We start from the raw sequence: 27,549 nt of genomic DNA on the forward strand, positions 1-27,549 counted from the left end.
GAGCAAGAGAAGACCACCACAGCTATTTTGGAGGTGAGGAAACCACACACGCTGCACTTTTATGATGTTACCAGGGTTATTCAGAATTAGTGCCTGAAAGCACCAAGCCTCAGCTCAGGATGGGACTCAGTCCAAGCACACAAGGCGTCGATGGCACATGGGATAACAGTATACACTTCCCTGTCTTTTTCCTTCTCCAGAAGAGAAAGGGAAGTGCAAAAGGACCCCATTCCTCACCATAAGCATGTGTCACACAGCTCCCTCCATAAGAACACGCTCTAGCAGAAATAGCGTAAGCTGCTCCCAGCGTTGAGATCAGACCCCCCCCCTTCCCAACACACTCTGAATAATTTCTGTGTGTTTGCATGCGCATGCTCCGAGAAACGAGAGATACTTCAGGCTGGTGCCATTAGCTTTAGTGGCTGGTGGCCATCAGCATTGCTCTGTTCCTCCATGAAGCCTCAGGCACTGGTTTACTCTTCAGCCTCCCATTTCTGGCACAGGGATTCTACATACTTGCACGTTGCTGGGTTGCCAATTTTCTGGTGTGGGTTTTGACCACACAGGCCTTTCCTCCCTTTGTCATTTCCTTGCCAGCACACATGTGGCAAGGGAGGGGGCCTGGCTGCCAGATGCAGAACAGCCACCATCTCCTACAGATGCTCGAGGCCAGAGGCCGGCATACTGCCTAGACTCACTCGCCTCCTCAGAGGATTCACTCCCGGTTTTGCCACCAGCATTCCTCAACCATGCAAACATTCCCCCCCCACTACTGAAGGCATCCATGCTAAAAATCATATACTGAGGTCCTCAGAAGAAAGGCAATTAACTGCTGATGACTGCAGCAGCCCTGAGGTAAAGGGCAGCCTCTGCCACTCCCATCCCAGAGAGGGCCACACATGTATAGCAAGGGTGTTAGGGCATTTCATACTCCTCTGAGCTATCGCAATCAAGATCAGCACATTGAGCAGACAATGGAATGAGCCATTCCTGCTCTGGCTGGCTGTTACCACAGAAATAGCTCCTAGCTATTCCATTTCCCAAGGACCAGTGGATTTCAATATCCTTTAAGCATCAGGAATCACCTCCCCTCTTTCCAGCTGGTACCAGCGTTAGCACAGTTGCTGTTAGGCTTCAAATAAGTCACAAATATTTTTCTCTTAGCAAAATGGCTTCATAAAGATTTATTCACAAAGTTACCAACTTTCACCTGGCAAAGGTACCAAACAAAAAGTACCCCTGCATTCACATGTGGAGAAACTGGAGAAGAAACACGAGACAAGATGACACCGTGTCTCCATGGGCAAAGGATTTCCTGCACAGCAGAAATGTCAGTCAGGGCCCTGATGCATGAGTGGAAGCAGAGCTCACTGAAGCCTCATAAATTGCCCTGACGATGTGCCTGTTGCACTCAGCCCCAGATCCTCTCCTTTGATAAAGCCAAGTATCAGCTCTGGAAGGGGAGGTCCAAGGACAGAAGGGTTACACCAAACAGAGAATCTGACCCCCAGCAGAAGTTTAGAGACTCTGTGGCACCCAGACACTTAGCTGGAAATCACTGCAGAAATAAACGTTTAGAGTGTCTAGTCACCCTGGCCAGTGCTCAGGAGGTGAGAGAAAGGCTGAACTGGGCTCACTGCTGGTCAGAGAGCCAAGCAAACAATGCCCTTGCCCACAACGAAGGGGCAGTGAAGAACAGCAGGCCAGATGTGGAGCACTGTCCCAACTACTGGTCCAAGCACTGGTTTCTCTGTTAATCTTGGTCGCGGCCCATTTTGCCTGTCAGCCTTCGTCGCTGAGTCTTAGTGGTTCGCCCTGTGCTGGATTTCTGGATTTTCTTGCGTGGGCCTTGCCCACGTTGGGGTCTCTTTCCTTTCGTCTTTTTCCGGCTGTGCATGTGCAGTGTGGCAGTAAGAGAAGAGATCCTGTGCAGGGCAGGAAGAGAGAAATGTTTCGGGACCAAAGTCTGCAGGAGCAAGGCAACACCACAACAATAGTAGGAGAGCTCTGTGTGGTCCATCAGGAGTGGACACCAGCCACGGCAAGCCCCAGAAGAACTCCACTGTGCTGGGCATCACCCTGACAGGGCAGGAAACCTGCAAGTCTACACGTGCGATAACAACCAAAATGAATTTTCTGCACAGTGGGCTGTCCAGCCACCACAGAGTTAAGTAATTCTCTGAATCCCCAAAGCAGCTGTAAATCCTGGATACTGAAAAATGTGGAGAATGCCAGAGCTTTAGGGTCTTTTGACCTTCAATCCAAGAGATGAACTCTGCACCCTGCAATACACCCTTCCCTGCGGTATCTGGAGAAGAACTAGGTAAACAATTCATGACAAAGCCCACCCTGTGCCGCATCCTCCTCCTGCTGCTGTCACCAGGGATCAATCCAATGGGAATGGAGCATCCAGGGCTGGCTTGCGCTCTGCCAGTGCCCTCTGCTGGCTCCTGCCCACGGGTGCCCAGGCAGCACAGCATCCCTGTCCCTGCAAGCACACCGCTGATCTAGCAACACAAGATCCTCCCCATCAGCTTGCAGAACCCGGCAGCAAAGAGTTGAATGAATTTATACATACTTTTCAGACAGGAAGGGGTTTCTGGACTTCTTGGGCATTGTTCTTACAGGCTTGTTCACCACCTCTTCCCCCTTCTCTTCTTCTGATCCATCACTTTTTCCCTTGAAAAGGAAGCCAAAGGAAAAAAAAAAAATCCTTATAGACACATTAAAACAGACAGTCTTGCAATTCTGGTGTTTCTGCTGCCTTCTTGGTTTCATCCTGTTTTGTGAACCATCTCACCATGGATGAGGTTTTTTTAATTCTCCACATCCCTTGCTGTCAAATCTTAAGGTTTCTTATTGCAGCCCCTCAGAAAGGGACAACCAGTGAGAAGTCAGTCCTACAGTAATCTACCTTAAGGTCCAAAAACTTCAGCATGATCTTAACCACCATGCAACTGAAGTCTATACTATGAATTGAAGGTTTCAGCTTTTTTCTTAAATTACTATCAAAACCTCTTTAAGTGGATTTTCAGATTAGAAAGTGACCTTACAAATGCAAAAGGTTAACACAGACACTTCCCCAAAGAGCTCAAATCCAGCCATGGGTCATGAAGATCACAAGGATCAAATCAACCAGTGCCCGAAAGCCTCTGTGAAACAAATATGAAATATCTGTTACAGTATGTTTTGAGAATAAAAGCAACCACAACCAGAACTGAATGGTTTCCTTATTTGTGGTCCAAGCACAGGATCATAGAGAGAGAAATCCCTCCTCATGCTAATAGTAATTTTTCCTGGACAGGACACAGGAAAGAAGCTGAGGACAGTCCACACAGCAAAGTCTGAAATCTTGCTGCTTGTCTTGTATCTGCTTTTAAAATACTACATTCTCCCCATCCAGCCCTGCGGCACTTAAGCAAGGCCAGCTGGGACTAGCAAAGGATTCCAGGGAGGCTTGGAGTGAGCTGTTCACATAGGACATTTCTTCTTCTTTAGAGTCCCAACACAAGTGGTGGAGCAATGTTGAAGTTATGAGTCTCCCTTTTCATCCCTGCTCCCCAGACAGCTGCATGTCTTTGGGCATATTCAGGGAGTACTAGCCCTACCTAGCCAGCCCCAGGAATGCTTACAGCTGATATAATCAGAGAGGCAACAACAGGCTTTACCACAGGGGTGGTCAGTCCCAGCTGGCGTGCCCCTGAGAGGTCCAGGTCACTGATGGTGGTCACTGTTACAATATGGTTTGGGTGGTCGATGTTCACAGACTCTGTCTGCGACGTCACTAAGCGCTCCAGTTCATCAGCTTCTTCTGGGGAGACAAGAAATCCCGCACTGCAAAGTGCCCAACTTTTCGCAAGGTATGGTCCCTTGTTCCTGCACTGCCACACTTGGGGTGGGAGACTCAGCTTTTGCATGCAGGGTTAGAGGGCAGAGGGGCTCGAACACCGGCACAACAAGCATGAAGGGCAAGCGCCTTCTCCCAGCAGAGGGGATCCAGTTAGCACCTCGCAGATGTCCTCCTACATGTTCCTTTCTGTATAACCTGCCTGACCCCCTTCCAGCCAGGGACAGAGGGCTGAGGGGGTCACCGCACTGCCCAGCTTCCCAGGGGGACGTGTGAGGAGCCGACCCCGCGGGGTGATGTGCGAGCACCCCTGCTCCAGCTCCTTGCCCAGCCAAGGGTGTCGGACCAGGGGCGCCCACCTCCCGCCCCTCAGGCGGCCCCACCGCTGCCGAGGCCCAGCGCCCGCGACCGGCCAGCACCTACCGAGCGCCTCCTCCCTCTCGCTCAGCATCTTCAGGTACTCCTGGTGTCGCTGAGGGATGGAAACGGGTCACTGAGGCGCCTCTGCCGCTCCAGCCGCCCGCCCTCCGCCCGGGACGGCCCCGTCCCCCTGCAAGCGGGGCAGGGGAAGCCCGAAGATCCCTCCTGCCCCGCGGCCTGGCCCGCTGCCAGCCCGCCATGGCGGGAAGGGGGACCCCCTTTTCAGCGCGGCCCGCGGAGGGCCGGGGGGTGCGTGTGGGGGGGGTACCTCCTCCTTCATCTTCCTCTGCTCCTCCTTTAGCTTCCGCTTGATCTCCTCCAGCGCCGCCTTCCTCCGCTCCACCTTCCGCTTGTGGAAGCCGGTCAGGTACTCCCTGCCGCCGGCAACACAGAACCGCCCCCCCCCTCAGCTTTTATCGACCCCCTTCCCGGGAGGGTGCCTTCCCCCCGCGCCCTGGGGCCCGCCCGGCCTCACCTCCGCCTCTCTTCATCGAAAGTCACCACCAGCCGCCCCTCACGGCCGCCTGGACTCTTCTTCTTCTTGCGGCCCATGGCGGTACCACGCTGCTGCTGCCGCCGCCGCCCGCCCCTTCCGCCGCCGCCCGGCCGTGAGGGGCGGGCCCCGCCCCGCCCGCCATTTTGTGCCTCCAGGCCCAGGGGCAGGGTCGGAGCATTCCCTCGGCTGAGGGCGGAGCGGCCCCAGGGTGTGGGGGAGCCCCGAGCATCGCCGGCGCTGGGCTGTGGGGTGAGTGGGAGGGAGGGCACGCCAGGGCCACTGCCTGGGCTGTGGGGTGGCTTGAAGGAGCAGAGTGGGTCTGGCAGTGTGTCCCCTCACTCTCTCCTGCTGCACTTTTTTTCCCCCAAGCTGGGGCCAGGAGAGAGAAGCTGCTGTTGTGGACCTTGCAGGTGTCTGCTGCTAGCCCTGGCATCCAGCCTGCGGTGGGCAGGGGGCTCCTTCAGGCTTGGGTGCCTCTAGCTCCCACTCCTCTGCAGCTCCCTCCTGGCAAAAGACTTTTGTGGCGCTGTCTTGTGTGGCCGGCGTGGCATCTGACCTCTCGCCATGAGACCTGCTCTGCCATTCCTCTGAGCATTTCACATCTGCATCTCTTTAATAAAGGTCGTTCCTCCAAATATTTAACATCTGCACTTCTTCAATAAAGGTCTGAGAGTTTATTTCAAGCTATCGTCATTGCTTGGTGTCAGTGGCACCTGTGCTGCTCTTAGCTGGGGGAGGCAAGTGCAGGGATGGGTCTTTGCTCTGACACTGAAGTCTCCAAGGTGCAGGACCTGGCTGAATGGCTGTGATTTCTGGAGTTGATGGTGGAGAGAAGTACTGGCATGAGTAGGTGGGGGCATCAGGACTGCCGTGTTCTTGGCTGCTGGCTCAAATGACCTTGGCTGAACTCTTGACCCTTTCTTGCCTTCCAGTCCTTGTCCTAAAAATGGGTGTAATGCTTGTGTGATGGCCAGCTGACTTCGGTGGAAGCTCCTGAAAGTGCTGCAGGGGCAGCCAAAGCCAACCCCCCCAGCCCACAGAGTGTGACGAGTCCTGACACGAGCTGGCAGCCGCTGGTCCAGGACTGCCTTGGCTTTATCAGCTCTCTTGCTGCTTGTGCTCTTTTCCTGGCCTGTCCTTTCACCAGCAGAAATGCGGAAAAACCAGTTCTGTGGTTAATTGCTGCACTTCCCTCCACGCCCATGGGGCAGGTCTCCTCCTCCTCCTCACTCACAGTCTGGGTGCACTTCAGCCTCCAGCCTCTTCGTCCCTGCCTGTGCTCACCCAGCTCAGGTGCGCCGTCAGGCCTCCACACTCCTTCCATTAACCTTACAGCTTCTCCTGCCTTCCCCTTTTTTCCCCATCTGCAAGAGCTTCTGGCTCTCTGGTGGCTCCTTCTCCCTTGGGCAACCCAGCGAGGTGGCCCACAGGTGCAGAAGGCGCAGGCAGCTGCCCTCCTGGCCCTGCCCTGCCCAGAGGGATAGCATTTGGACATGATGGCTGGAGGCAACGAGAGGAGCATGAAGGCCCTGAAGGAGGTGTGGAGAAGAGCAGAAAACTCCTTGTGTGCAGACTGTGGGAAGCCAGGTGAGTCTGTGAGGGCTGCTGGAGGAAGAGTCAGAAGCACGGAGCTGGGGCTGGTCTCTAGCAGCAGTTTGGTGCTGGCTATCTGACTGCACAGGAGCCTGGGGCAGAGAGGGAGGAGAGGCATTGCTCTGTCTGGATATTCGCTTCCTCTCCCTGGAGGTGAGTTGGTAAAGGAGGAGGAAGAAGATGCTGCCACAGTGCTGGCAGGAAGAAGGACAGGGACACAGTAGTGCCAGATGAGCAGGGGCTGTGTAGCTGTAGCACTGTGGGTTGTAGTCATGTCAGATCTCAAATACAAATCAAGGTCATGCCCAGTCAGGACCCGACAGGAAAGCTCCTGGTGAAATCCTAACTGCTCCAGAAAGAAGGCATGATTCAGGAGGGCATTGTCTCCTCCGTGACTCAGCTATGAACTGACGACCTACCACAGGCGCCTTGGAGATTTCTTTTACTGAAGGGCTTGCCCTCTCAAAAAGGTATCCAGTTTGAGGTCCTACAGGTGCTGCTGAAAACACCCATTGTACTCCTCCCAAAAGGGGCACATGGAGTGTACCACCCAAGCCAAATTAAGACTGGGCTAATTAGTACCATTTTAACTTCTTAAATTCTCCCTGGAGAATTTTGCATCCAAGGCCGCTTTCCACTTCCAGAGCTGTTGGGGGTTTGCTTGTGTTGCACTAAATAGCTCCTGGAGTCTTTTCCCAGAGGTGGTTTCAGTTTCATCTTGGGTGACCCTTTATGCAACGAGAGTTTGCAGAGCACTTCAGAGTTTTTCAAGATTCAGGTCAATAGAGACTCAGATGAAGTGGCTGAAGCCGGGGGACTGAGAGACTAATAGCTACACTTTTTCTTGCCTGTACCTTGGGTGTTAATTGATCAGCTCAGATGAAACTGCCATTAACCAGGTCTCTCTTTCTCCAGACTATGTTCTCAGTTGAGGCATATCTTCCAGGGGAATTTGCCACCTCTGGTCATACCCTTTTTTATACCTTCAGATCCTGACTGGGCATCCTCTACTTTGGGTGTTTTTATATGCCTCAGCTGCTCAGGAATTCACCGCAACATCCCTAGCATCAGCAAAGTCAAATCCCTGAAGATGGACCACTGGGATGATGCTCAGGTGCAGGTGAGACCTTTATCCCCACTAGTGTGTCAGGTGGGTTGGGTCTAGGCCATACACTAACTCATCCTGGGAAAATCAGCCCTTTGGCCTCACCGAGTTGGAGATTTAATCTGATACGGTAGTCCCTTTGCTACTCATGCTCTGGATACTTAAGCGAGGATAACTCCCCATAACCCACTAGGAGAGGAATGATGCACTTACCTTATGTGTCTCCCCATGTCCTGTTACTTTATGGCAAATGCAGAGCTTTTGCAATGTTTCTTGCCAAGGCTCAGGGTCTTTGTTGCTCCAGATGACTCATTTCCCACTCGCCAGCACCATCCAGCCTCAATGTCTCCTCTTGGTTTCAGCAGTCCGAGGGGAAAATCTTGGGCAATTCCATGCTCTGAGAAGAGTTTCCAGATATAATGTGATCTCTTGAGAAAAATGGCATTTATGGGAACTTGACTTCTCCCCGTTATACCCCCCTCAACCCATTAATCTTCAGGGGACTGAAAAAATTTTCTGGAGATCCAAAGAAAATAATCTGTATCTCGCTACTCTTTGGAGAGGAGCGAAGAAGTTTGGAATGTCCTCCCAGACAGCATTGCAGAGCTGTCATTGAACTCAGTCTCCCTGGAGATGTGGGGCATGGCAGCAAATCCAGTGAATATGTGTGCACCCAGCCCCATGGAAGTGACATTTATGGCATTCTGTTGATTCAGGTGCAAACGGTGTAACTTCTGAGAGTGGACAAGACCTTTGAGACCCACCTTTCTGTAGCCAGACTTTGCTGGGATGTTGAAATGGACGGGAAAGAGAATGGTCCATTTGAGCGCAGTGTGCATCTAGCCCTGTAGTGGGTCAGGAAAGAAAAAGCCCAACGTGAGTCTGCATCAAAGGGAAGGCACTAACTCTCTGTCTAACTCTGCAGTTTCTGGCCAAGCATGGGAATGCTGTGACTAAAGCCACATATGAAGCTCACATCCCTATTTACTATTACCAGCCAAACTACAATGACTGCCAGTAAGTTGCTGCATATAGAAGAAAAGGGGGAAGGGCAGTTCTGGGTTCCTCTAGTTCATTTCTGAGCTACCTGTCACCTCTTTCCCCAGAGTGCTGAGAGAACAGTGGATACGGGCCAAATATGAACGCAAAGAGTTCACCGAGCTGGGAAAACAGCTGCCGTATTCTGATGGTAAGAGCAGAGCACAGCATCAAAATATCCTGCCTGTTGCCTTCGCTGGAAGCTTTTGAACACCATGAGGAGAAAGCTCGTAGCGTCAGTGTCGCAAATCCCACATGTACTCCTGAAAACCCAGCTGGTACTTACAGGGCATTGTTTTGGGGAAGTTTAAATTGTGGGCAGTGTAGGTTAGCACTGCCACAGGTTGTTTCCAAGCTTCGTATTACCAGCTGGCATTTTTCAAAGGCATTTGCTGTCCTCGTGGAGTCAGATCTCTGCAGTAAGGAATTTCTGTCCTGCTGTGTGCTACCCACTCCAACCACAGCAGTTGTCTTCGAAATGTTGCTGCTAGTGCTGTGACACAAGGCGCTGGAGCCCAAGGGCCTGCAGAGTCCAGCGGGAAGAGTTCTGGTCCCATGCCAGGGTCTGTGTAGGCAAGGACTCCGGTGTTGACTGGAAAGACGGCTCTCAGGCTGTCAGAGGCAGTAGTGGGAGCCAGACTAGGAGGTGGGAAGCATCTGGGAATGTCTTTTGGTGACTGTTTATCTGGGCTGCAAACCCAGGAACACCACCATCTTCAGTTGTAAGTCAGAGGTGAGACCTCACAGGTGTTTGTTCTCAGCAATAGTCCATCATGTGCTTTATCCCAGAGGTGTGGCTGGGGCCCCAGGCTGCATGCAGCTCTCTGATGCCTACTGTGCCTGTGGGGGAATGCTCTTAAAAGTGGCCTTTCTGCTTCTAGGGGTGAAGGAAGGCATCCTCTGGAAGCGAGGCCGAGACAATGGGCAGTTCCTACCCCGCAAGTTCCTCTTGTCTGAGAGAGAGGGATGTCTGAAGTATTTCACCAAGCAGGATGTGAGTATGGTGGTCAACTCCCACCTCAGTGCATACTCCACCCAGGGCAGTGGGGTCACGGAGATGTTTCTATTTCCTACGCATGTTTCTGAGGTTGCCTTGCTCATCCCAGGCCAGGGATGATAACAGAAACATGTCACTGAGGAGAGGTGTCCCCTTCCTCCTGTCAGGGTGACATTTTCCCCACGTCCTCCCTTTGTGCTTCCCTACACCCTTCCCTCACTGCTGATAAAAGGGCTGATCTTTCACTTTACCCCTATCCATTTGCCAGGCTGTGTAATCCTGCACTGTCCCTGGAAACAGCCTCACCCCACTGTGAGCCAAGTTGGCAAAAAACTGTTGTTTGGTTTGTTTAGAAGAGGGATACTCTTCTGCTAGTTCATCTCCCTGAAATGAATGGGGCAAATGCTAGTATATTGTTGTAAGGGAGGGAATGGCTTGGGGTAGAGAGGAGCAGGAGTGGGGTCTTTCCTTTTGGGGTCAGCCTTTAGATCGGCTCAGCTGTAAAGTCAGATGCACTCTTAGTGTCTCACTCACAGTTCCATAGTAGGCACACCTCAAATCTAAATTGGAGGGGCTGGGCCACTGTTTGGACTTGAGTCACACACATTCACATCATTCACATTCACACACACATTCACACACACATTCACTGTGTGATGTCACACACAGTTCACATCACACAGTGAAGGGAGTGTGTGCTACAACAGTTTTGTTGGGAAGGGGCAGTTATTACCTTTTAACACCCTCTGATGCTGCCTTACCCCACTAAGTGAGCTCAGGTCTCTTTCCCCCTAGGATTGTTCATGCATGACCAATGCCATTCTGTTCTCAGGCCAAAGAACCCAAAATCAATATTAAAATAGATATGATCAATGCTACGTTCCAGCCAGTGAAGATTGGGAACCCCAATGGCCTGCAGATCACCTATCTCAAAGACAACAAGACCCGGAATATATTTGTCTACCATGAAAGTGGAAAGGTATCTTGTTTTGGCATCAAGCACTGCAAAGCAATTGAGGTGGTTTGAGAAGCTGCTGGTATTAAATAGTCTGAAGCATGGGTAGCATGGGGTATGTGTGTGTGAGTTGCTGTAGGTAACAGGGTGGGGGGTTCTGGCTCTGTGTTTATGTGTCTGTGAGAGAGTTTTGCTGCAGGGAGCAGGGCAGGAGCTCTGTCTGAGTCTGTGTAGGAGGAGCTGCCATAGAAGATGTGCAGATGTGCGGCCTGTGCATGTGGGGAATGGGGCAGCCGTGCTGGCTGTGTGTGTGTGGAGGAGATGCTGTAGGTGCTGGGGAGGGAGAGCTGGCTGTGTGTGTAGTTAACATAGGGTTGGGTGCAGCTGGGTGAATTTCGATGGCTCACTGTTGCTCTGGCTAAGCTTTCTGTCCTGTCCTTTTCCGTTCTCAGGAGGTAGTGGACTGGTTCAATGCCATTCGTTCTGTGCAGTTCCATTATCTGAAGGTAGCATTTCCCATTGCCAGCGATAATGAGGTAAGGCAGCAGTAGGGCACAGTGCTGAGTCTCCCACTGGTACTCAGTTATGTGATAAAAGAGCCCACTAGTTGCTATTAGATCCCCAGGTACAGAAGTGGAAATTGCAGTGTTTAGATAGAGGGATGAGAAAGTGTGTGTAAAAGGGCCTGTAATGGCCAGAGAACAATTGCTTTCTGCTGTTTCTGGGCACTTTGGAGACAGAAGTGACTCCTGGCTGGACAGTTCTGCAAACATGAATTTAAAAGGTGGCTGAATTTGGGGGAATAGAAGAAGGGTGGAAGGTGAAAGTGAATAGCAAAGAAACATGGCTAAGTGAATGTTACTCTTGCCTTTTTGTCAGATTAAAAATCGGCTGACAAGAAACTTCCTGAAGGAGGGATACATGGAGAAGACTGGTCCCAAGGTGAGCTGCTGTGGGAGAAAAAAATCTTTCAGGGATCTGCCAGAGAGCCACTGAGCTTCCCTACTTCAATGTTTTTCTCCTGCTGTTTCCCCATTCCCCCCTGACTCTTTAGACACCCGTGGGAACAGTGTGTGTGCACCAAGGGAGGGGAGAATGAAAGGAAGGGGAAGGACACATGTGAAAGTAGATGAAGCCAGAGTCCCTGCTTTCTCCCAGAACAACAGATCTCTCTGCATGTGTCTGTGTGTGCGTGACCTTACAGGTATTTAGCGTCCAGATTTCTCCTGTCTCAACTCTGGGGTCCTTCACAGAAGTCCAAGAGTTGGGGACAGCAGTTGGGACTGAAAAACCCGATACTGATTCCCACTCTCAGCTCAGAAAGGGTGAAGAGGAGGTTGCTGTTAGGGAAGGGGCTTGGTTCAAGTGGTTGGGATGAATTTTGGGTAGCCGTTCGCACTGCTCGCGGCAGAGGGCACTGTCCCCTTACATATATCACCTCTTCCATTCACAGCAGAGAGAGGCTTTTAAGAAGCGCTGGTTCACGCTGGATCACCGCAGGCTCATGTACTTCAAGGACCCTTTGGTGAGGGGGAGATCTGACCTCTGGCAGCTGCAGGCAACAGTGCTGAGGGCAGGGTCAAAGTGCAGCCAGAGTCTTTGCTCTGCAGTAAGGGAAGCTTGTGGGTTCCCCAGCTGCTCTGAATGGGCTCTGGGTCTTCCCCTTTCCATCCCACTTAGTTCATCCCATGCTTTCTGTGTTTGTATCACTGCCTGCAGACAATGAGAACAGGGAGGGCAGTGGTGTAAAGGTGGTGATGGGGAGGAGAGTGACATGGGTGGTGACATGGAGAGACAGGAGCAGCGTTTCCTCTCTCAGACCTCTCGAGATCTACGCTCTTAAATTTTCCTTTACGCCGCTGCCTTTGAGCATAGCCTCCCTGCCCCTCGGAATCGCCAGACCACCTTCAAATCTTTTTGCTGCTACATCCCTGGTCCTCACCCACTCTCCTCCTGTCCTTAGGTGCACTGCTATTATTCCCTGGTTCTTCTGGGATTCCATAAATCCTTCTCTTTCCCTCCTGATGTGCAGGATGCATTTGCTAAGGGTGAGGTATTTGTGGGCAGCAGAGAGAATGGCTATAGCGTCCAGAAGGGATTGCCTTCGGGGACACAGGGCAACTTCTCTTGGCACTATGGCCTCACCATTGTCACTCCCGACCGAGAATACCTCTTCACCTGTGAGACAGAGACTGACCAGCTGGACTGGATCGCAGCCTTCACTAGCATCATCAACCAGGCCATGACACCACAGGAGTATGCAAGTAAGTGCCTGGATGCTGTTTCTTTCTCCTCCTGCCACTCCAGTTCAGGGTATTGCCCTAATGCACCACCTTTTTCCTTCACTACAGTTGAAGCCTACTTCAAGTTTAAATCCTAGGAAGCCATGCGGGAACCTCGCTATGACTCGACTCTACCTGGTCCTGTTGGGTGGGCTGTCAGGAGAGGAGAGGAGATCGACATCAGAGAAACACAGTGCTCTTGAAGCACACTTTGAAGCACTTTTTCCCCCATAGATGGTCCCCTTTGTTCTGGGAGCCAAATTAAGCTGCTTCCTTTCAAGTGCAAGATTTTGTGAGTCTGAATCCTCAGTGCAACCTGTTAAATTGCTGTGATCTGACTGGATGGTGGCAGGCCTTGCCTGTCAATTGCGCCTCGAAAATTTGGCGCTTGCTGTGTTGGACATGGGACCTAGCATCACTCCTGCATGAAACTGCAGACAGCCACCTACCTTATGCAAGAAAACAGCTGCCCGGCTGGAGCTACAACCCAGTGGGTTGGAGGGGCTGCTGGACTAGGAGAGACTGTTCCTTTACAAGAAATGGCTTCTCTGCTGGTGACAGAGATGTGAAACATCTAGATAATTGATCAGTTGGAGCTGTAGTTGAGAAAGGTCACTTAAAAGATGTAATCTAACAGCCAAATTTGAGGTCTGTTTCTTCCTGCCATGCATGGGCTTGAAAGCTTCTTCAGACCACATTTGTGTAGAGACCTTCCTCTGATCCCTACAGAACAGATTAAGAGATCCACTCAAAACCAATGTGTGTGTATATGGAAAGTGTGTGTGTGTGTGTGCACATAACAAAAAGTGGTGGGAGGTGGAATACTGCCCTAGGGAAGATACTGTGAACAATACTCGTGCTATTGAAGTTCAGCTGTCAAATTTGAGTCTCTAGTCAAACCAGTGGAGAGAGGTTAGGTCCTGCAGAGAGCAGCTTATGGTGTGTCTGATACAGAGTACAGGCTGTGTTGTCTTTACTAGAGCCTAGGGGTTGATATCTGAAGATAGCAATACATGGATCTCTGCTCCCTCATTCTCTGTATGTCAAAGGTCTGGCACTTTCATTCTGCCCTATACATTACATATGTATATATTGTATATCAAATATACATATAATTTTATGCAGTAGTATAATAGGGAAGTCTGTATGTTCATGTGCTTCTAGTGACAGTTAACCACTAAATCAACCCATGAATCATATCTTAAAGGTCATCCCTTCAAGCTCTCCTGGGAGAGCTGTGTTTCACATGCTGGAAGGACCAGCTGAGTTCTGCTGATGACTGTAGTATCCCATGCGTCTGCAGTTTTATGTGGGCAGTGTGAGAGCAGGCATCTTGTGTGTTAAGGGGAGCTAACTGGAATTAATGAGGCAACCAGTATTTTAATTAGCTCCTAAAGAAATTAATAAATAATTCCATTGTAATTCATTTTAACTTCCTAAACAAGCTGAGCTGCTAACTGCTAAGGCATGAGGTCATTTCTTGAAAAAAAGCACAGATATTCAGAGCAAGGAGCCATGACTGTTCATTGCATTTCCCAGAGCATGTGGACTGGGAATCTTCCCATTAGAGCCAAATGGGCAAAGTCATGGTCCCCCTCTGCTTCTCTGGGGACCCCTCTCTGTGCTGAGACCACCACAGCCAGTTGGGAGCATCAACTTCCTGGATGAGAAGCAGCATCACTCATCCTGCTGCCATGGCACAATGGAGCATTCCACCCAAAAGTGTATTTTCACTGCAGTTTGCTGATCTCTCCCAGTTGGAAGCATGACTGTCCTAAAAACTGAAAGCCATTGCAAAGCTTGTGTTCCAAAACAAAGTGCCTTTTGATTCTGATAACATGAAAATGGGGCAGTCCATCAAAAAAAAGCTAAAGCCCCATCTAAACAACCTGCACATTCAGTTCTCCTCTGGGAAGAGGAGTAGAGAGAGTGACCCAGGCGTGCCAAGATCTCACAGAGATAACCCAGAGGGAGGCCCCTCAAGTTGCCTCTGTCAATGCCCTATGTGCTATACACCTACTCCTGTGGCACGGTCATGCTGAAGCTGTTGCTGTGGCATGCAGCACATTGCTTGGGAAGATGCTCGGATCCTACTGCAGAGAGGGCAGTACCAATGGGATGCTTCCTTCTCCTGTTTGCTGCTGAGTTATTGCTGCTGGAGATGAGTGGAGGTATTTGACTCAGCCACAACGAAGCTAATACACTGACAATGGAGAAGAGTGTGGCTGGAGTGACCTGAAAACCCCTGTGAACTAACAGCAGAGCACATTTAGTAATGGTGCATCTGTCTCTGCTCTGCAAATTCTGTCCCACTGTGTCTGTTCCCTGAAGTGAATGAGGATTGAATGTGGGCAAAGTAAGAGCAGAGTAGCGTTGGGTGCAGAAGTGTGAGGGTATAGGTGTCATGCAGTGATGCCCTGCTAGAAGGCAATGGTGCCTACCTAACAGGCTTCTGCTTGCTGCTCTGTGGTGAGGCAGCAGGTCCTGGGGGTTCAAGGGAAGGAGGGGGAAAGCTTAGAGAAGGAGGATAGTCTTTGGGGAGAAGGAGAAAAGAGTGGGTCTAAAATATTCATCCCTTTGAGTGTCTAGGAGCTTGCTGCTGACTTGGGGACAAGGGTGGAACAGGGCCAGGTCAGAAAATCTGAGATGTCCTACCATCTGGTGGGCTTGCTTGCCAACTGGCAGCGGCTACATCCATTGTCCACACCTCAAGGGGTCCTGGTGTCCTTGGAACGGAGTGGGAGACAGGCCCTCTCAGCTGAGCTTGGCTAAGGGCCAAGGAGAGCAGTGTGGCAGCTCCCTGCCTATTGCACTTTCAGGGCTGGCCCTTGTTTCCCTTCTAAAGCCACAGTGTGATGCTTTTCCCTCCTGCCACATTAGGAAGTATTGGCTTTCAGCTATATCCACTTTCAAATGAGGAAAACTGTTCAAAAATGAGAAAAAGAAAGGGGAAAAAAGAACAAAAAGAGGGAGTCAGAGGAAGGCACTGGGGCAGAAGGAGTGTGTTTGCAAGAAAGAGGAGGAAGCCAGCATGGCTCCTCAGCTAGTGGCTAAGAGCCCAGTATAAACTGGGACTGCATTCGCACTGGTGTGTGAAGCTGTGAGTCAGACACATTCCTCTGTGCAGTGGGCAAGGCAACTCTGCAGGGGTTGGTTCAGGGCGGCAGAGCCCACCTCTCCAGAGTTTCTCTGAACTGAGAGGACACAGACCTGGGAGAAGGAAAAATCCACTTGTCCACTGAGTCTGCTGGTTTCTGTGGGCCCAGTGAACGCTGGAGAAGCAACAAGCGAGGAGCTGGTGAAGACCAGAGACGTTTCCTCCTGGCTGGCAGACGTTATTTTGCACCTATTGGTCTTGAAAGCAAGGGAGGTGTCTCCTTCTCAGCCCTTTGGTGGTTAAGGAAAACTACCGGACGGAGCTTGCGATGGACAAGATCAGCAAAATGGACTGGGTGGCTGGAGGTGAGGAATAGACTTCTCTGGAATACCCTATGTCTGCTGAACTCTTGCCATTCTTCCCTCTTGTGTTAAGGCTAGACGTGTCCCATACAGCGAGGGGGGAACGTAGAGGGAAGTAACAGGTCTCTGACAGCCTGACTTGCCCTTGCTTGCCCTACCCAAAGATGTCTTGTGATCCTTCCCCCATCAGCACAAGGCCTGGAGAGGATCCCGAGGGTGGCAGCTTCTTGGAGGAAAGCAGTGGCGGGGGTGACGGCAGTAGTTTCCTGGGAGGAGACAGCCCGGTCACAGGGCCACTGGGTGCAGTGCTGCTGGTCATGTGCCTCACTGGGATGGTGGGGAACATCTACACAGTGGTGGTGGCCTCTGGCAGGGTGGCAGGCCGCTCTGCAGGCTCCTTGGGGGTCTATGTGATCAACCTCGCCCTGGCTGACCTCCTGTACCTCTCCACCATCCCCTTTGTGGTCTGCACCTACTTTGCCCATGACTGGTTCTTCGGGGATGTGGGCTGCAGGCTTTTGCTCAGCCTGGACCTCCTCACCATGCATGCCAGCATCTTCCTCCTGACTGCCATGAGCCTGGAGAGGTACTGGGCTGTGGCCAGGCCACTGCAGGCCAGGCGGGCCGGCAACGCCTACCGCAAACTGGCCAGTGCCATCCTCTGGCTCCTCTCGCTCCTGCTTACGGCCCCCATGATGGCAATGACCCAGCTGCGGGAGGGGGACGGCCCCCACAAACGCATCTGTGTCCCCACTTGGACGCCGGTGGCCTTCCGGCTCTACCTGACGGTGCTCTTCGCCACCAGCATCCTGGTGCCCGGCGTGGTGCTGGGCGTTGTCTATGCCCGCCTGGCCCATGCATACCAGTCCTCCGCCTGGGGCCAGGGGCTGCCAGTGGCTGGCCGGGCCCCCACCCGGCGACTCTTCTCCAGGATCTCCACCATCGTGGTGGCCTACTGGGCCTGCTTCCTCCCCTTCTGGGCCTGGCAGCTGGCTGGGCTGTACCGGGGCGAGGGGCTGGGCATTGGCCCCGCTGCCCAGGCCTACCTCAACTTTGGTGTCACCTGCCTGGCCTATGGCAACAGCTGTGTCAACCCCTTCTTCTACACCCTGCTTGCTGGAAGCTACCGCCGGCGCCCTGGCTGCAGCAGGATGGGGACAACACAGCCCCCGGCACCCTCCCAGGAGGCCACAGGGGGAGGCCATGGCATCCCCATGGCTTTCCGAGAATCATCGGGGTCTGTGGGGGAAAGTGAGGGGTGATCAGCACCCCAGGTTGGGAACATCTCCCAGCCTTTGGCTGGGGTTGAGTGATGAAATAAAAGTGCATCACCTTGCATGCCGGCGTGCAGTGTTTTCTACTGTCATTGTTGAGGTGCCTTCCCCTTCATGTCTTCCCCCTTGCAAGGCCGCTCACCTTTTCAGGTGGGGGAAGGATGCTTGACTCAGTGATTCTGACTTCACCCTCAGATCCTTCAGCCCTTGCATGCCAGCCTCCACCTTTTGCGAGGCCGGGGAGTGGGTGGAAGTGAGCAGTCAACCTCAATACATCTAAATTATACTGCTGAGGAGCCCTCGCCACCCCTCATCTCCTTGCTAGCAACAGGCTGAGCCACAATAAAGTCAGGACAACAGTGAGTCACAGATTTCACAGGACCAGTGAGTCACTTCAAGAAGCAGCCATGCTAGCAGGAGACCTGAATAACGTTCATCCCGTGGTGGTAAAGCTCACACTCAGCTTTATTCCTTCATCTTCCACAAAAAAAAAAATCTTTGAAGACTCAACTTACCAGACATCTGCTAGAAATACAACACAGCAGAGAGGAAACAGTCTAGGAGGTTCCTGGAGTGTGTGGAAGATAACTTCCTGACACAGCCAGTAACTGAGCCTACCAGGGGAGGTGCCTTGCTTGACTTGCTGTTTACAAACAGAGAAGGACTTGTGGGAGATGTCATGGTCAGAGGCTGTCTTGGGCTTAGTGACCATGATATGATAGAGTTTTCATTTCTTAGTGAAGTAAGGAAGGGGGGCCAGCAAAACCACTATCATGGACTTCTGGAGGGCAGACTTTGGCCTGTTCAGGACACTGGTTGGGAAAGTCCCTTGGGAGACAGTCCTGAAGGGCAAAGGGGTCCAGGAAGGCTGGACATGCTTCAAGGAAGTCTTAAAGGTGCAGGAGCAGGCTGTCCCCATGTGCCATAAGACGAACCGGTGGGGAAGACGACTGGCCTGGCTGAACAGGGCGCTTTTGCTGGGACTCAGGGAAAAAAGGAGAGTTTACCATTTTTGGAAGATGGTGCAGGCAACTCAAGAAGAGTACAGGGATCTTGTTAGGTCATGCAGGGAAGGAAATTAGAAAGGCAAAAGCGCAGCTAGAACTCAATCTGGCCACTGTTGTAAGAGATAATAAAAAATGTTTCTACAAATACATTAACAACAAAAAGAGAGCCAAGGAGAATCTCCATCCTTTATTGGATGCAGAGGGGAACATTGCCACAGAGGATGAGGAAAAGGCTGAGGTACTTACTGCCTTCTTTGCCTCAGTCTTTAATAGTCAGACCAGTTATTCCCAGGGTATTCAGCCCCCTGAGCTGGAAGACAGGGACAGAGAGCAGAATGAAGCCCCCATAATTCAGGAGGAAGCAGTTAATGACCTGCTATGCCACCTGGACGCTCACAAGTCTATGGGGCTGGATGGGATCCACCCGAGAGTACTGAGGGAGCTGGCAGAGGAGCTTACCAAGCCACTCTCTATCATCTGTCAGCAGTCCTGGTTAACAGGGGAGGTCCCAGACAACTGGAGGCTTGCCAATGTGATGCCCATCTACAAGAAGGGCCAGAAGGAGGATCTGGGGAACTACAGGCCTGACTTCGGTACCAGGGAACATTATGGAGCAGTTCATCCTGAGTATGCTCAACAGGCATGTGCAGGTCAACCAGGGGATCAGGCCCAGCCAGCATGGGTTCATGAAAGGCAGGTCCTGCTTGACCATCCTGATCTCCTTCTATGACCTGGTGACCCGCCTAGTGGATGATGGAAAGGCTGTGGATGTCATCTACCTGGACTTTAGTAAAGCCTTTGACACCATCTCCCACAGCATTCTCCTAGGAAAGCTGGCAGCTCATGGCTTAGGAAGGTGTACTCTTTGCTGGGTAAAAAGCTGGCTGGGTGGCCGAGCCCAGGGAGTTGTGGTGAATGGAGTTAAATCCAGTTGGCGACCTGTCACAAGCAGTGTTCCCCAGGGCTCAGTTTTGAGGCCAGTCTTGTTTAATATCTTTATCAACGATCTGGATGAGGGGATTGAGTGCACCCTCAGTAAGTTTGCAGATGACACCAAGCTGGGTGTGAGTGTTGATCTGCTGGAGGGTAGGAAGGCCCTGCAGAGGGACCTGGATAGGCTGGACCGATGGGCTGAGGCCAGCTGTATGAGGTTCAACAAGGCCAGGTTGGTCCTGCACTTCGGTCACAACAACCCCATGCAATGCTACAGGGTTGGGGAAGAGTGGCTGGAAAGCTGCCCGGGGGAAAAGGACCTGGGGGTGTTGGTTGACAGCCGGCTGAACACGAGCCAGCAGTGTGCCCAGGTGGCCAAGAAGGCCAACAGCATCCTGGCTTGTATCAGGAAGAGCGTGGCCAGCAGGAGCAGGGAGGTGATTGTTCCCCTGTACTCGGCACTGGTGAGGCCGCACCTGGAATCCTGTGTCCAGTTTTGGGACCCTCGATACAAGAAGGACATTGAGGTGCTGGAGCGTGTCCAGAGAAGGGCAATGAAGCTGGTGAAGGGTCTGGAGCACAGGTCTTATGAGGAGCAGCTGAGGGAACTGGGATTGTTTAGCCTAGAGAAGAGGAGGCTGAGGGGAGACCTTATCGCTCTCTACAACTACCTGAAAGGAGGTTGTAGTGAGGTGGGTGTTGGTCTCTTCTCCCAAGTAACAAGTGATAGGATGAGAAAAAATGGCCTCAAGCTGTGCCAGGGGAGGTTTAGGTTGGAAATTAGGAAAAATTTCTTTATGGAAAGGGTGGTCAAGCATTGGACCAGGCTGCCCAGAGAGGTGGTGGAGTCACCATCCCTGGAGGTGTTCAAAAAATGGGTAGATGTGGCATTTTGGGACATGGTTTAGTGGGCATGGTGATGTTGGGTTGATGGTTGGAGTGATGATCTTAGAGGTCCTTTCCAACGTTAATGATTCCTAGTTTTACTTTCATTAAAAAATAATCCAGCCACCAAGGCAGGAAACATGAAATTAATTATTACTCTACCCTTAGTTGGTTTAGTGGTGGACTTGGTAGTGTTAGGTTAATGTCTGGACTTGATGATCTTAAAGGTCTTTTCCAACCTAAATGATTCTATGATTCTATTCTATGATTCTTTCTAAAAAAAGACTTCCAAGTGTAGTTAAGAGACATTGTGAGATTGCTCTGAAGTACAGCTCAGAGAGGTCAGCAGATCTGCTCAGCTTTCAAGATCAGCCCAACAGAGGAAGCTGCAAGGAGAGAGCTCCACTACATGTCCATTATCACAGCTCATGGAGGGGATCGCCAACGCTCCAACCTACCAAATGTACCTCAGTCTGCCAGATTCTGTCAACACTACTGCATAAACTGGGCCAGATCTCTTGCCTTGAGCCCATCTAGCCTAGCATGGCTCACTTCATACAGCTAAACTCTCTTCTCATCCCCAGAAAGGATGGTCTCATCCATTTCACACCATGGGAAAAGTACCCAAGCTACGCTGTCCTCCGGCCATGCATATGCACAGGGTGGCAACATTAGACGTCATGTTTACTATTACAGATGTAGCCCTAAAGAGCAGGATGTGATCATCCAGAGCACACTGGCTTTGGGCAACATGGGGCTTCAAGAGAGGTCCAGCTGCAGAGCCTCAAGTTGCTTGTACACCCTAAGTGTTCCTGCCTCCCAGCTCAAAAGCTCTTGAGCCCTTGTTTCCAACTGATCTCTCTCTTCCTCCTCAGGCCCCCAATTCCTATCAGCCAAGCCTCCCTTTTCATGGTACCTGAGACACAGGACCTGGCAGAGCCTCATGAATTATGGAGCAAGAACGGAAGGTGCTGCTGCTGTAGGAGCAAGTTCCTGTGCTCCACCTGCTCTGCGACTGCTTAATGGGAGGAATCATCCCAGCCAGGCCTGCAGGGAGTCCTTCTAGGACATCAATTTGTTTATGTTTTGTGTTGCTCATGGCCAAGCATGGAAGTGAGGACCCAAAGATTGGGTCCTTCCACCCCAGGCCTCCCTGGTAACTGCTGTGGGAAGGGCAACTCCCACCTTTCCTGTGCCCACCAGGCACAGCCTGCCTAAAAGCAGTAGTTACTGCCACTGAAGTAGCATTAGACTGGCAGAGCCCCCAAAGCAGCAGCTGACACCTTGGGTAACAACTCACAGCCCCGTGAGAACTATGCTGTAACATCAAATATGCCTCATCATCTTCAGTCTCCTCAGAGGCTAGGCTCAGATTAGACCAAGAAGTGCTCAGGCTCATTTAGGCTAATATAAGTGAAGGGGTAACAAAAGTATAATGGACACATCCTTAACATCTCACACCCCAGCTGGGCATTGCTACCTCTCCCAGCTCTGGATGGACCAGGCAAGGCACATGGGACAGAATAAAGCCAGATCCCTCCATGTTACCACCCTCATGTGCCACACAAGCTATGGCCTGAGAATATTCATGCTTCTGCAGTTATTGGAAGAAAGGATTTGGATGAGGAGTCCACTGCATGCTCCACCACGCCCAGCAAGGTATCATTTTCTACTGTGGTCCCCATGCAGCAGCAAGAGCTCCCAAGAGGACATAGAAGAGCTGTGTCATAAGCATGACCAGCCTCTACAGAGGGGTGCAGGCCAAAGCTAGCACAACTGCAGACTCTCCCCTCACTCCATGCCCCTACTAGGTTTACCCCACACAGCAACTCAAGGCTGTCTGAGACCAGCTAGGGATGCTTAGTTTAGGGAGAGATAAATTTCATCAACCCATTTTACTGAGGTAGGATAAGGTATCAGTCTAGACATCAAGAGTAGGTGACTTTGCCCAAGGAACCCTTCCACTCTCCCCTTTAATCATATCTAGCACCAATATTTCCTTCTGATTCTCCTTGAGCTTTTCACCTTCTGCCTTCCCAGGCTTTTGCCCCTCACCTTCCTCTCCATCCATGACTTTAAGGTCCAAGGCTGGCACAATGCCACCTACATACAGTAGCCCAGCAAAGTTGGCTACCCTCCTTCCCCCACCCCACCAGCCTACCCTCCTTCCCCCACCCCACCAGCAAGGTAATCAACCCATGTGGTCTTGCAGCATGAAACAGATTAGATTTTGAGACTGGGTAGACCAAAACCTTTATTTATTGATCACTTTTTCTGTATCTTTGAGATGGACATGCCAGAGGAAGTTATTCCCAGTTGATGGACTGGACTGTGAGGTCCCCTTGTGTTTCAAAGTAGTCAAAGACAGAAAGACCAAGCCGGTTAGGGAACGTGAACTGGTGGCCTGGCAGGTGGACTGTCACATCATTTTGGTTGATAATGAAAGTGACCTGCAAGACAAGTGGAAAAGTCAAAAAGAGTTTCTTCCAAGATACCCTCAAGCCTTTCTCCTCTACTGCATTGCTGTGCCACCCTCTGCTTTGTAGGGTGAACGTGTTCAGCAGCAGGAGTGTTTTTCTGGTCTCCCAAGAGATGCCTATTCCCTGCTCAGTTCAATAGTAACATCCCTTTGAGTTAGCTGAAGCTTGCACATTTGATCCCCACCCTCCATCACTGCTCAGTGCACTGGATGGTGGCACTGGCCAAGCAGGAGAAGCCAGCCACCTCCTGTACAGACAGTCCTGAGACAGCCCCTGCAGTTGGGTGCCCTGTGCCAAACACCCTCCCTTCACCAGGGCAGGTACAGAGAGAGCATCCCAGGCCTCACCTCTGCTGTACCCCCCTTCTGGAAAGGGAAGACAGACTCCCTGTGCTCTGCACCCCACTCTTCCACCTTCTTTGAGTTGCACACAATGGTGTTCACATCACCATGAGCATCAAAACGGGGGTTGAAGTGAAGCCCGATGTGGGAAGCATCCTTCCCCAGATTCATCACAAAGCTGCATAGAAAGAGACATCAATACTGTTTTAATCAATACAATGATAGCATGTTGCTCATTACCATGACCATCTCTGGGTCTGTTGCTTCAAGCCCAGCTGAGGGTAACCAAAGAGAAACCCTTTGGCTAAACTGCACAGCTTCTCTAGAAAGATGGTGCTGTATCAGTAAAGTGTACTCTTCTGCTGGGGTGATAGGCCCCACAGTGCCATCCCTAGGAGAGACACCTCTTCGTTTCCACAAAGTTTTTAACAAGAGAAAGGTTCGGCACTTAGCCCTGAGCAGGGAGTTATCCTGCACCCAAACCAGCGCCCAAGGAGTCAGTTGCTTTTCACAGATTTCCTTTCAGCCCCAAACAGTTAGCTGGTGCTGCACCCTGCCTGACAGCCACTGCCTTCTCCCCACCCTGCAGGCAGCTGAAATAATTACCATGTCATTAGCTATCCCAAAGCATCTGCTGTGGCAGTGGGGAGAAGCAGTTTCCTAGCCCAGTGTCCACCTTGCCTCCAGGCCTCTTACTCAGATGAGAAGAAAGGAAGTATATTATTTGGCAAGAGAGCCCAGGAGGCTTTGCTCTGACACTATCAAACTTCAAAGGCACTGGGAAGAGCTGGGACATGTTTCCTGGAACACTGCTGGTGCTGGTACAGCAGCTATGAGCTCCACCTTACCCACCAAGAGGCCCCACCAGCCACAGACCTGCACAAGGACTAGCACCTGAAGGCATCTCCACTGGGTGAAAGCAAACATCAACAGCCTGAGACCCTCTGCTGTAACAGGCAGACTTTCCATTTGTACCATTAGTTGGAGCTGTAGCTCAGCATCTAAGACCTCCCAGCTGCTTGGGCCAAAATCTCCTTCTGCCCAGTGAAGCAAGGCACTGTAATAGTGTCCCTTCTCCTGGGCCATCTTCATGCTGGGGAGAGGATGTGGCTGTGGGGATGGTCTCAACCCAGATCTCCGTATAGACACAGCTTCCATTTCCTGTACTGCACTAGAGAGGATGTGGTCAGTGTCAGTGCATGCCACTGGAGCTTCACATCTGCTTTGGCTTAGCCCCTTGGCAGTAGCATCTGTCTGCAATGTGCATTAGGGAATGACTCACTAAGAAGCACTGCTGGTGTTAACCCCTTCCAAAGCTGCTCCTCTCCCACCCAAGGGAGAGACTCCTTCTGTCCCCCACCAGCAGAAGACAACTGTGCCTGGGCAACATAGCATAACTTACCTCTTAGCACTTGATCCAATTTTCCCCTTGACAGTGAGGCGCTGGCCAGGCTTGAGACCCAAGTTGGTGCATACTGGTCCCTGGGGAACACAGAGGCAGAGATATTAGCTCAGTACCTGCTGTCTCACTTGATCTTACTTGGCAGCTCTCCCTGCTGCCTTGCAAGACAGGGCATTGCTTTGGACCACTGGAGAGACAGGGAAGCTCCCTTCCCCTAGGGCATTGCACCAGGGACATCCCAGAGAAGTTATTCCAGTCACATGGAACAGGTGCCCTATTTCTCAGCCTTTCTCCTGCTGCTCTCATCAACATACCTGTATTTCACAGCAGTGAAATGAAAGTACCTGCAAACTCCCATCACACCCACCCTGTCACAAACACACCCATGTGCCTTGTGGGTCTCACATCATCCCACACAAGCTTGGCTGTGCAAGGATGGAGCCTCCACTCCCTTCCCCTGGCTTGGATTTGAACTTCAAGCCTTGCCCAGGTCAAGGGGCTCAGACACTTTACTCCCCAGCTCCCAAGGGCTTGGGTGGGTTGTTTTTTTTTTATGTTCAGCATTTGCAAGAACATTCTCCTGCTCCATGCACATACCTTTCCCCACCTTCTCTCTAGGAGAACTAAAATACCCTGGTAAACCCATATGTACTCATTTTCTATCACACCAGATGCAAGGCCTCAAGAACACTAAGAATCTTCCCCCATTCCACTTTAATAAATGAGCCTGCACTTGGGACACTCCCTAATTAACCACCCTCAGTCTAATGAAAGATTAAAGACATGCAATCACTCTTCTGACACAAGCATCTCCCCAGCTGTCCTTGATTCTCACAGAAGGACACTTCTGTAGCTATACAGAAGCTATACACTTCCTTACAAGAAACAGAGAGAAATAATGATTCAGTGACTCAGGAAAACTTCAGCCCAGAAGAAAGCAGCAAGGCTGCCCAGAAGAAGAGATGCTCAGAGAGCAACAAACATTACTGCAGCTGCTTCCCCAGAGCAGAGCTGCTGTAACACAGGTTACCCGAGCTTGGGAGCCAACCTAGCAAGGACCCCCCCACATACCTCCCCAAAGGGATCCTGCAGGGAAAAAACCCCCACTCCTGCCAGAACAAGAAATAGCAGCTACCTCTCTGTAATGGATGCAGCAGGGATCCTTCCTACCCAGCAGCAGGCACCCAGCTCTAGCAGACCCTCTGACACAGGGGCTGATGAGCAGAGGGAGGATAGCACAAGCACCCTCACACCAAGCCAACACATTCCCCATGGTCCCACTCCATGAAGCACCACCTCCAGCAAAACCGCCCCGGAGCCATGCACCAGCTGCCCCCTCCCTTTCTCTACTCACGCAAGACATGGTGCTGCTCTGCAGGCTAATGCTCCTCTCCACCAAGGTGCAACAGTCCCAGGCAAGTAGCTGTAGGGACCCCACCCTTGCCTTTAAATAGATGGAGAGCTGAGTTGTCCCAGCCCTTCTCCACCCCACTCGCCAATCAGACCGAGGAAAGGGTGGGAGGGGTTAGGTTTGGGGGGAGGGAGGGTCTGTCAGGCAGAGCTGCCTCCTCCCACCCTCACTCAGGCTCCTCTCCAGAATCCAAAACCCAACCCTTCCAAGCACGCTGCCGGCCGTGCTAGGAGGAGATCCAGCTGTGTGTGGCCATGAAGCCAATGGAAAATAATTTTACAATGAGTGTTTTACTATCCAAGGCTTTTATCCCACATGGAAAATGGTCAGACGGATTAAGACTTGGCAGGAAGGGTCTGAGAGGAGGGCTGGGCTCTTTGGCTCTGGCTAAATCAGGAGCAGAAGAAGTATCGCTGAGCGCACACAGTACCTCAGAAACTCTTTGTGCTCCAGGTGAAACCCCAGGAGCAGAGCACTGAAGCTGGATCCAGGGTTGCCCAGCTGCACTGTCAAGCCTTGCTGACCCCAAAGGCTGCCCAGCTGCTGACCCAGGCCTTACCACCTGCTCTTGTAGGTACAGAAACCAAAGGAGGGGAAACAGTCCTTATTCTGCAGAACCCCTAGACACTCTCAAAACCATGCAGTTCATCACAGCTGTAGGGCACAACAAGCCAGGAGGAAGCTGTCTTGGAGGGGTGGGGAGGAATTATCCAGGAAAGCTCAATGCCTGGCTCTTGCACCTACCCTGGGCACACCTGGGGGGCTGAAGAACAAAGGGATGGGAGCAAAACGTTTTATCACAATAAGCCATAGGGTCTCTACATCTTGTATCTGCCTCCATGTTCTTTTTGTGCAAGTATGATTCACTCTGAGTGAAAGGATTCCTTTGGAAAAAGTTACGAAATTACTACATGGCTCAACTGTAATTACACTGAAAGAGGAGGGAAAAAATTCAGGCAGTGGGCCAAGCCTATGTCTTAAAGCTCTCCTTGTCTTGCATATTTGTCTCTAAATCACAAGACTCTCTGTGATTTCCTTAAGAGGCCCAGAACTGAAATTCACTGAAACACTTTCTTCTTCCCTTTCTATGAGGCCCATCAGTTCCCCATCTCCTGAGGACGTGATAAACCCCATACCTCTTACCCCTGTAAAGCACAACCCCAGAGGCTGGGTGTTTCCAGTGGGTGTCATCAATGCCAGCAGAGGTAGCAGGGAGGCCATCCTGCCTGCTGGAGCTGGGGAGGGCCTGGAAAGGCTCCAGCCTTTGTCCAGGTCACTGATCACCCCACAACACAAGGGGACTGGAATAAAGACCAAAGTGGGCTTCTCTGCTCTGACATACCCGCTCCCTCTTTCCACCTCTGGAAACCTGCCTCAGAGTGCAGTCCTTGAGCCTGATCCCTTCCATGTGGTGCGGGAAGAAGAGGAGTCCTCCATACCAGCAGGAGAAAAAGTATCTAGAGCCAGCTTCCCTCTGCTCAGGATGTGTGTGTAATTAAACAAATTCCTTTCAACTGCAAGATTTTGTGAGACCAAACCCCGGCAAAGGACTCCAGACATCTCTCCAAGGAGATGAGCTACTGCTGGAGCCATGGTCTAGCAGGTTGCAGGGGTTGGACTAGGA

At 51.5% G+C, this 27,549-nt stretch overlaps 4 protein-coding genes across 5 annotated transcripts; 2 read left to right on the forward strand and 2 right to left on the reverse strand.

Moving 5' to 3' along the window:
* Positions 1 to 1,163: 1,163 nt before the first annotated feature.
* On the reverse strand, positions 1,164 to 4,819 carry NOL12 (nucleolar protein 12). 2 transcript variants are annotated; one of them, XM_075718494.1, is made up of 6 exons: positions 4,743 to 4,819; positions 4,536 to 4,641; positions 4,271 to 4,319; positions 3,672 to 3,811; positions 2,579 to 2,679; positions 1,164 to 1,925 (listed from the first exon to the last, which is right to left on the reverse strand). In XM_075718494.1, exons 1-6 carry the CDS (start codon positions 4,817 to 4,819, stop codon positions 1,754 to 1,756), a joined length of 645 nt encoding a protein of 214 aa, XP_075574609.1. In that variant the 3' UTR covers positions 1,164 to 1,753. The 2 variants fall into 2 exon arrangements, with proteins under 2 accessions (XP_075574609.1, XP_075574601.1); XM_075718486.1 differs by having other exon boundaries at positions 3,669 to 3,811.
* Positions 4,820 to 5,103: 284 nt separating this feature from the next.
* On the forward strand, positions 5,104 to 13,808 carry LOC104036159 (arf-GAP with dual PH domain-containing protein 1). Its single transcript, XM_009489687.2, has 11 exons — positions 5,104 to 6,350; positions 7,346 to 7,476; positions 8,387 to 8,478; positions 8,568 to 8,650; positions 9,381 to 9,493; positions 10,329 to 10,475; positions 10,904 to 10,987; positions 11,331 to 11,393; positions 11,905 to 11,976; positions 12,484 to 12,715; positions 12,803 to 13,808. The coding sequence occupies exons 1-11, from the start codon at positions 6,257 to 6,259 to the stop codon at positions 12,829 to 12,831; spliced, it is 1,140 nt and encodes a 379-aa protein (XP_009487962.2). The 5' UTR covers positions 5,104 to 6,256; the 3' UTR covers positions 12,832 to 13,808.
* A 2,410-nt stretch (positions 13,809 to 16,218) lies between these two features.
* Positions 16,219 to 17,454, forward strand: LOC104036160 (urotensin-2 receptor-like). The gene is given in 1 exon segment (XM_009489688.2): positions 16,219 to 17,454. A coding segment is annotated over 1 exon segment (1,230 nt). The 5' UTR covers positions 16,219 to 16,224.
* Positions 17,455 to 22,569: 5,115 nt separating this feature from the next.
* LGALS1 (galectin 1) lies at positions 22,570 to 25,911 on the reverse strand. Its single transcript, XM_009490470.2, has 4 exons — positions 25,869 to 25,911; positions 24,515 to 24,594; positions 23,119 to 23,290; positions 22,570 to 22,741 (listed from the first exon to the last, which is right to left on the reverse strand). Exons 1-4 carry the CDS (start codon positions 25,875 to 25,877, stop codon positions 22,598 to 22,600), a joined length of 405 nt encoding a protein of 134 aa, XP_009488745.1. The 5' UTR covers positions 25,878 to 25,911; the 3' UTR covers positions 22,570 to 22,597.
* Between the last annotated feature and the right edge of the window lie 1,638 nt (positions 25,912 to 27,549).

This window comes from Pelecanus crispus, chromosome 1 (genome assembly GCF_030463565.1).
Source record: "Pelecanus crispus isolate bPelCri1 chromosome 1, bPelCri1.pri, whole genome shotgun sequence".
Classification (NCBI taxonomy): Eukaryota; Metazoa; Chordata; class Aves; order Pelecaniformes; family Pelecanidae; genus Pelecanus; species Pelecanus crispus.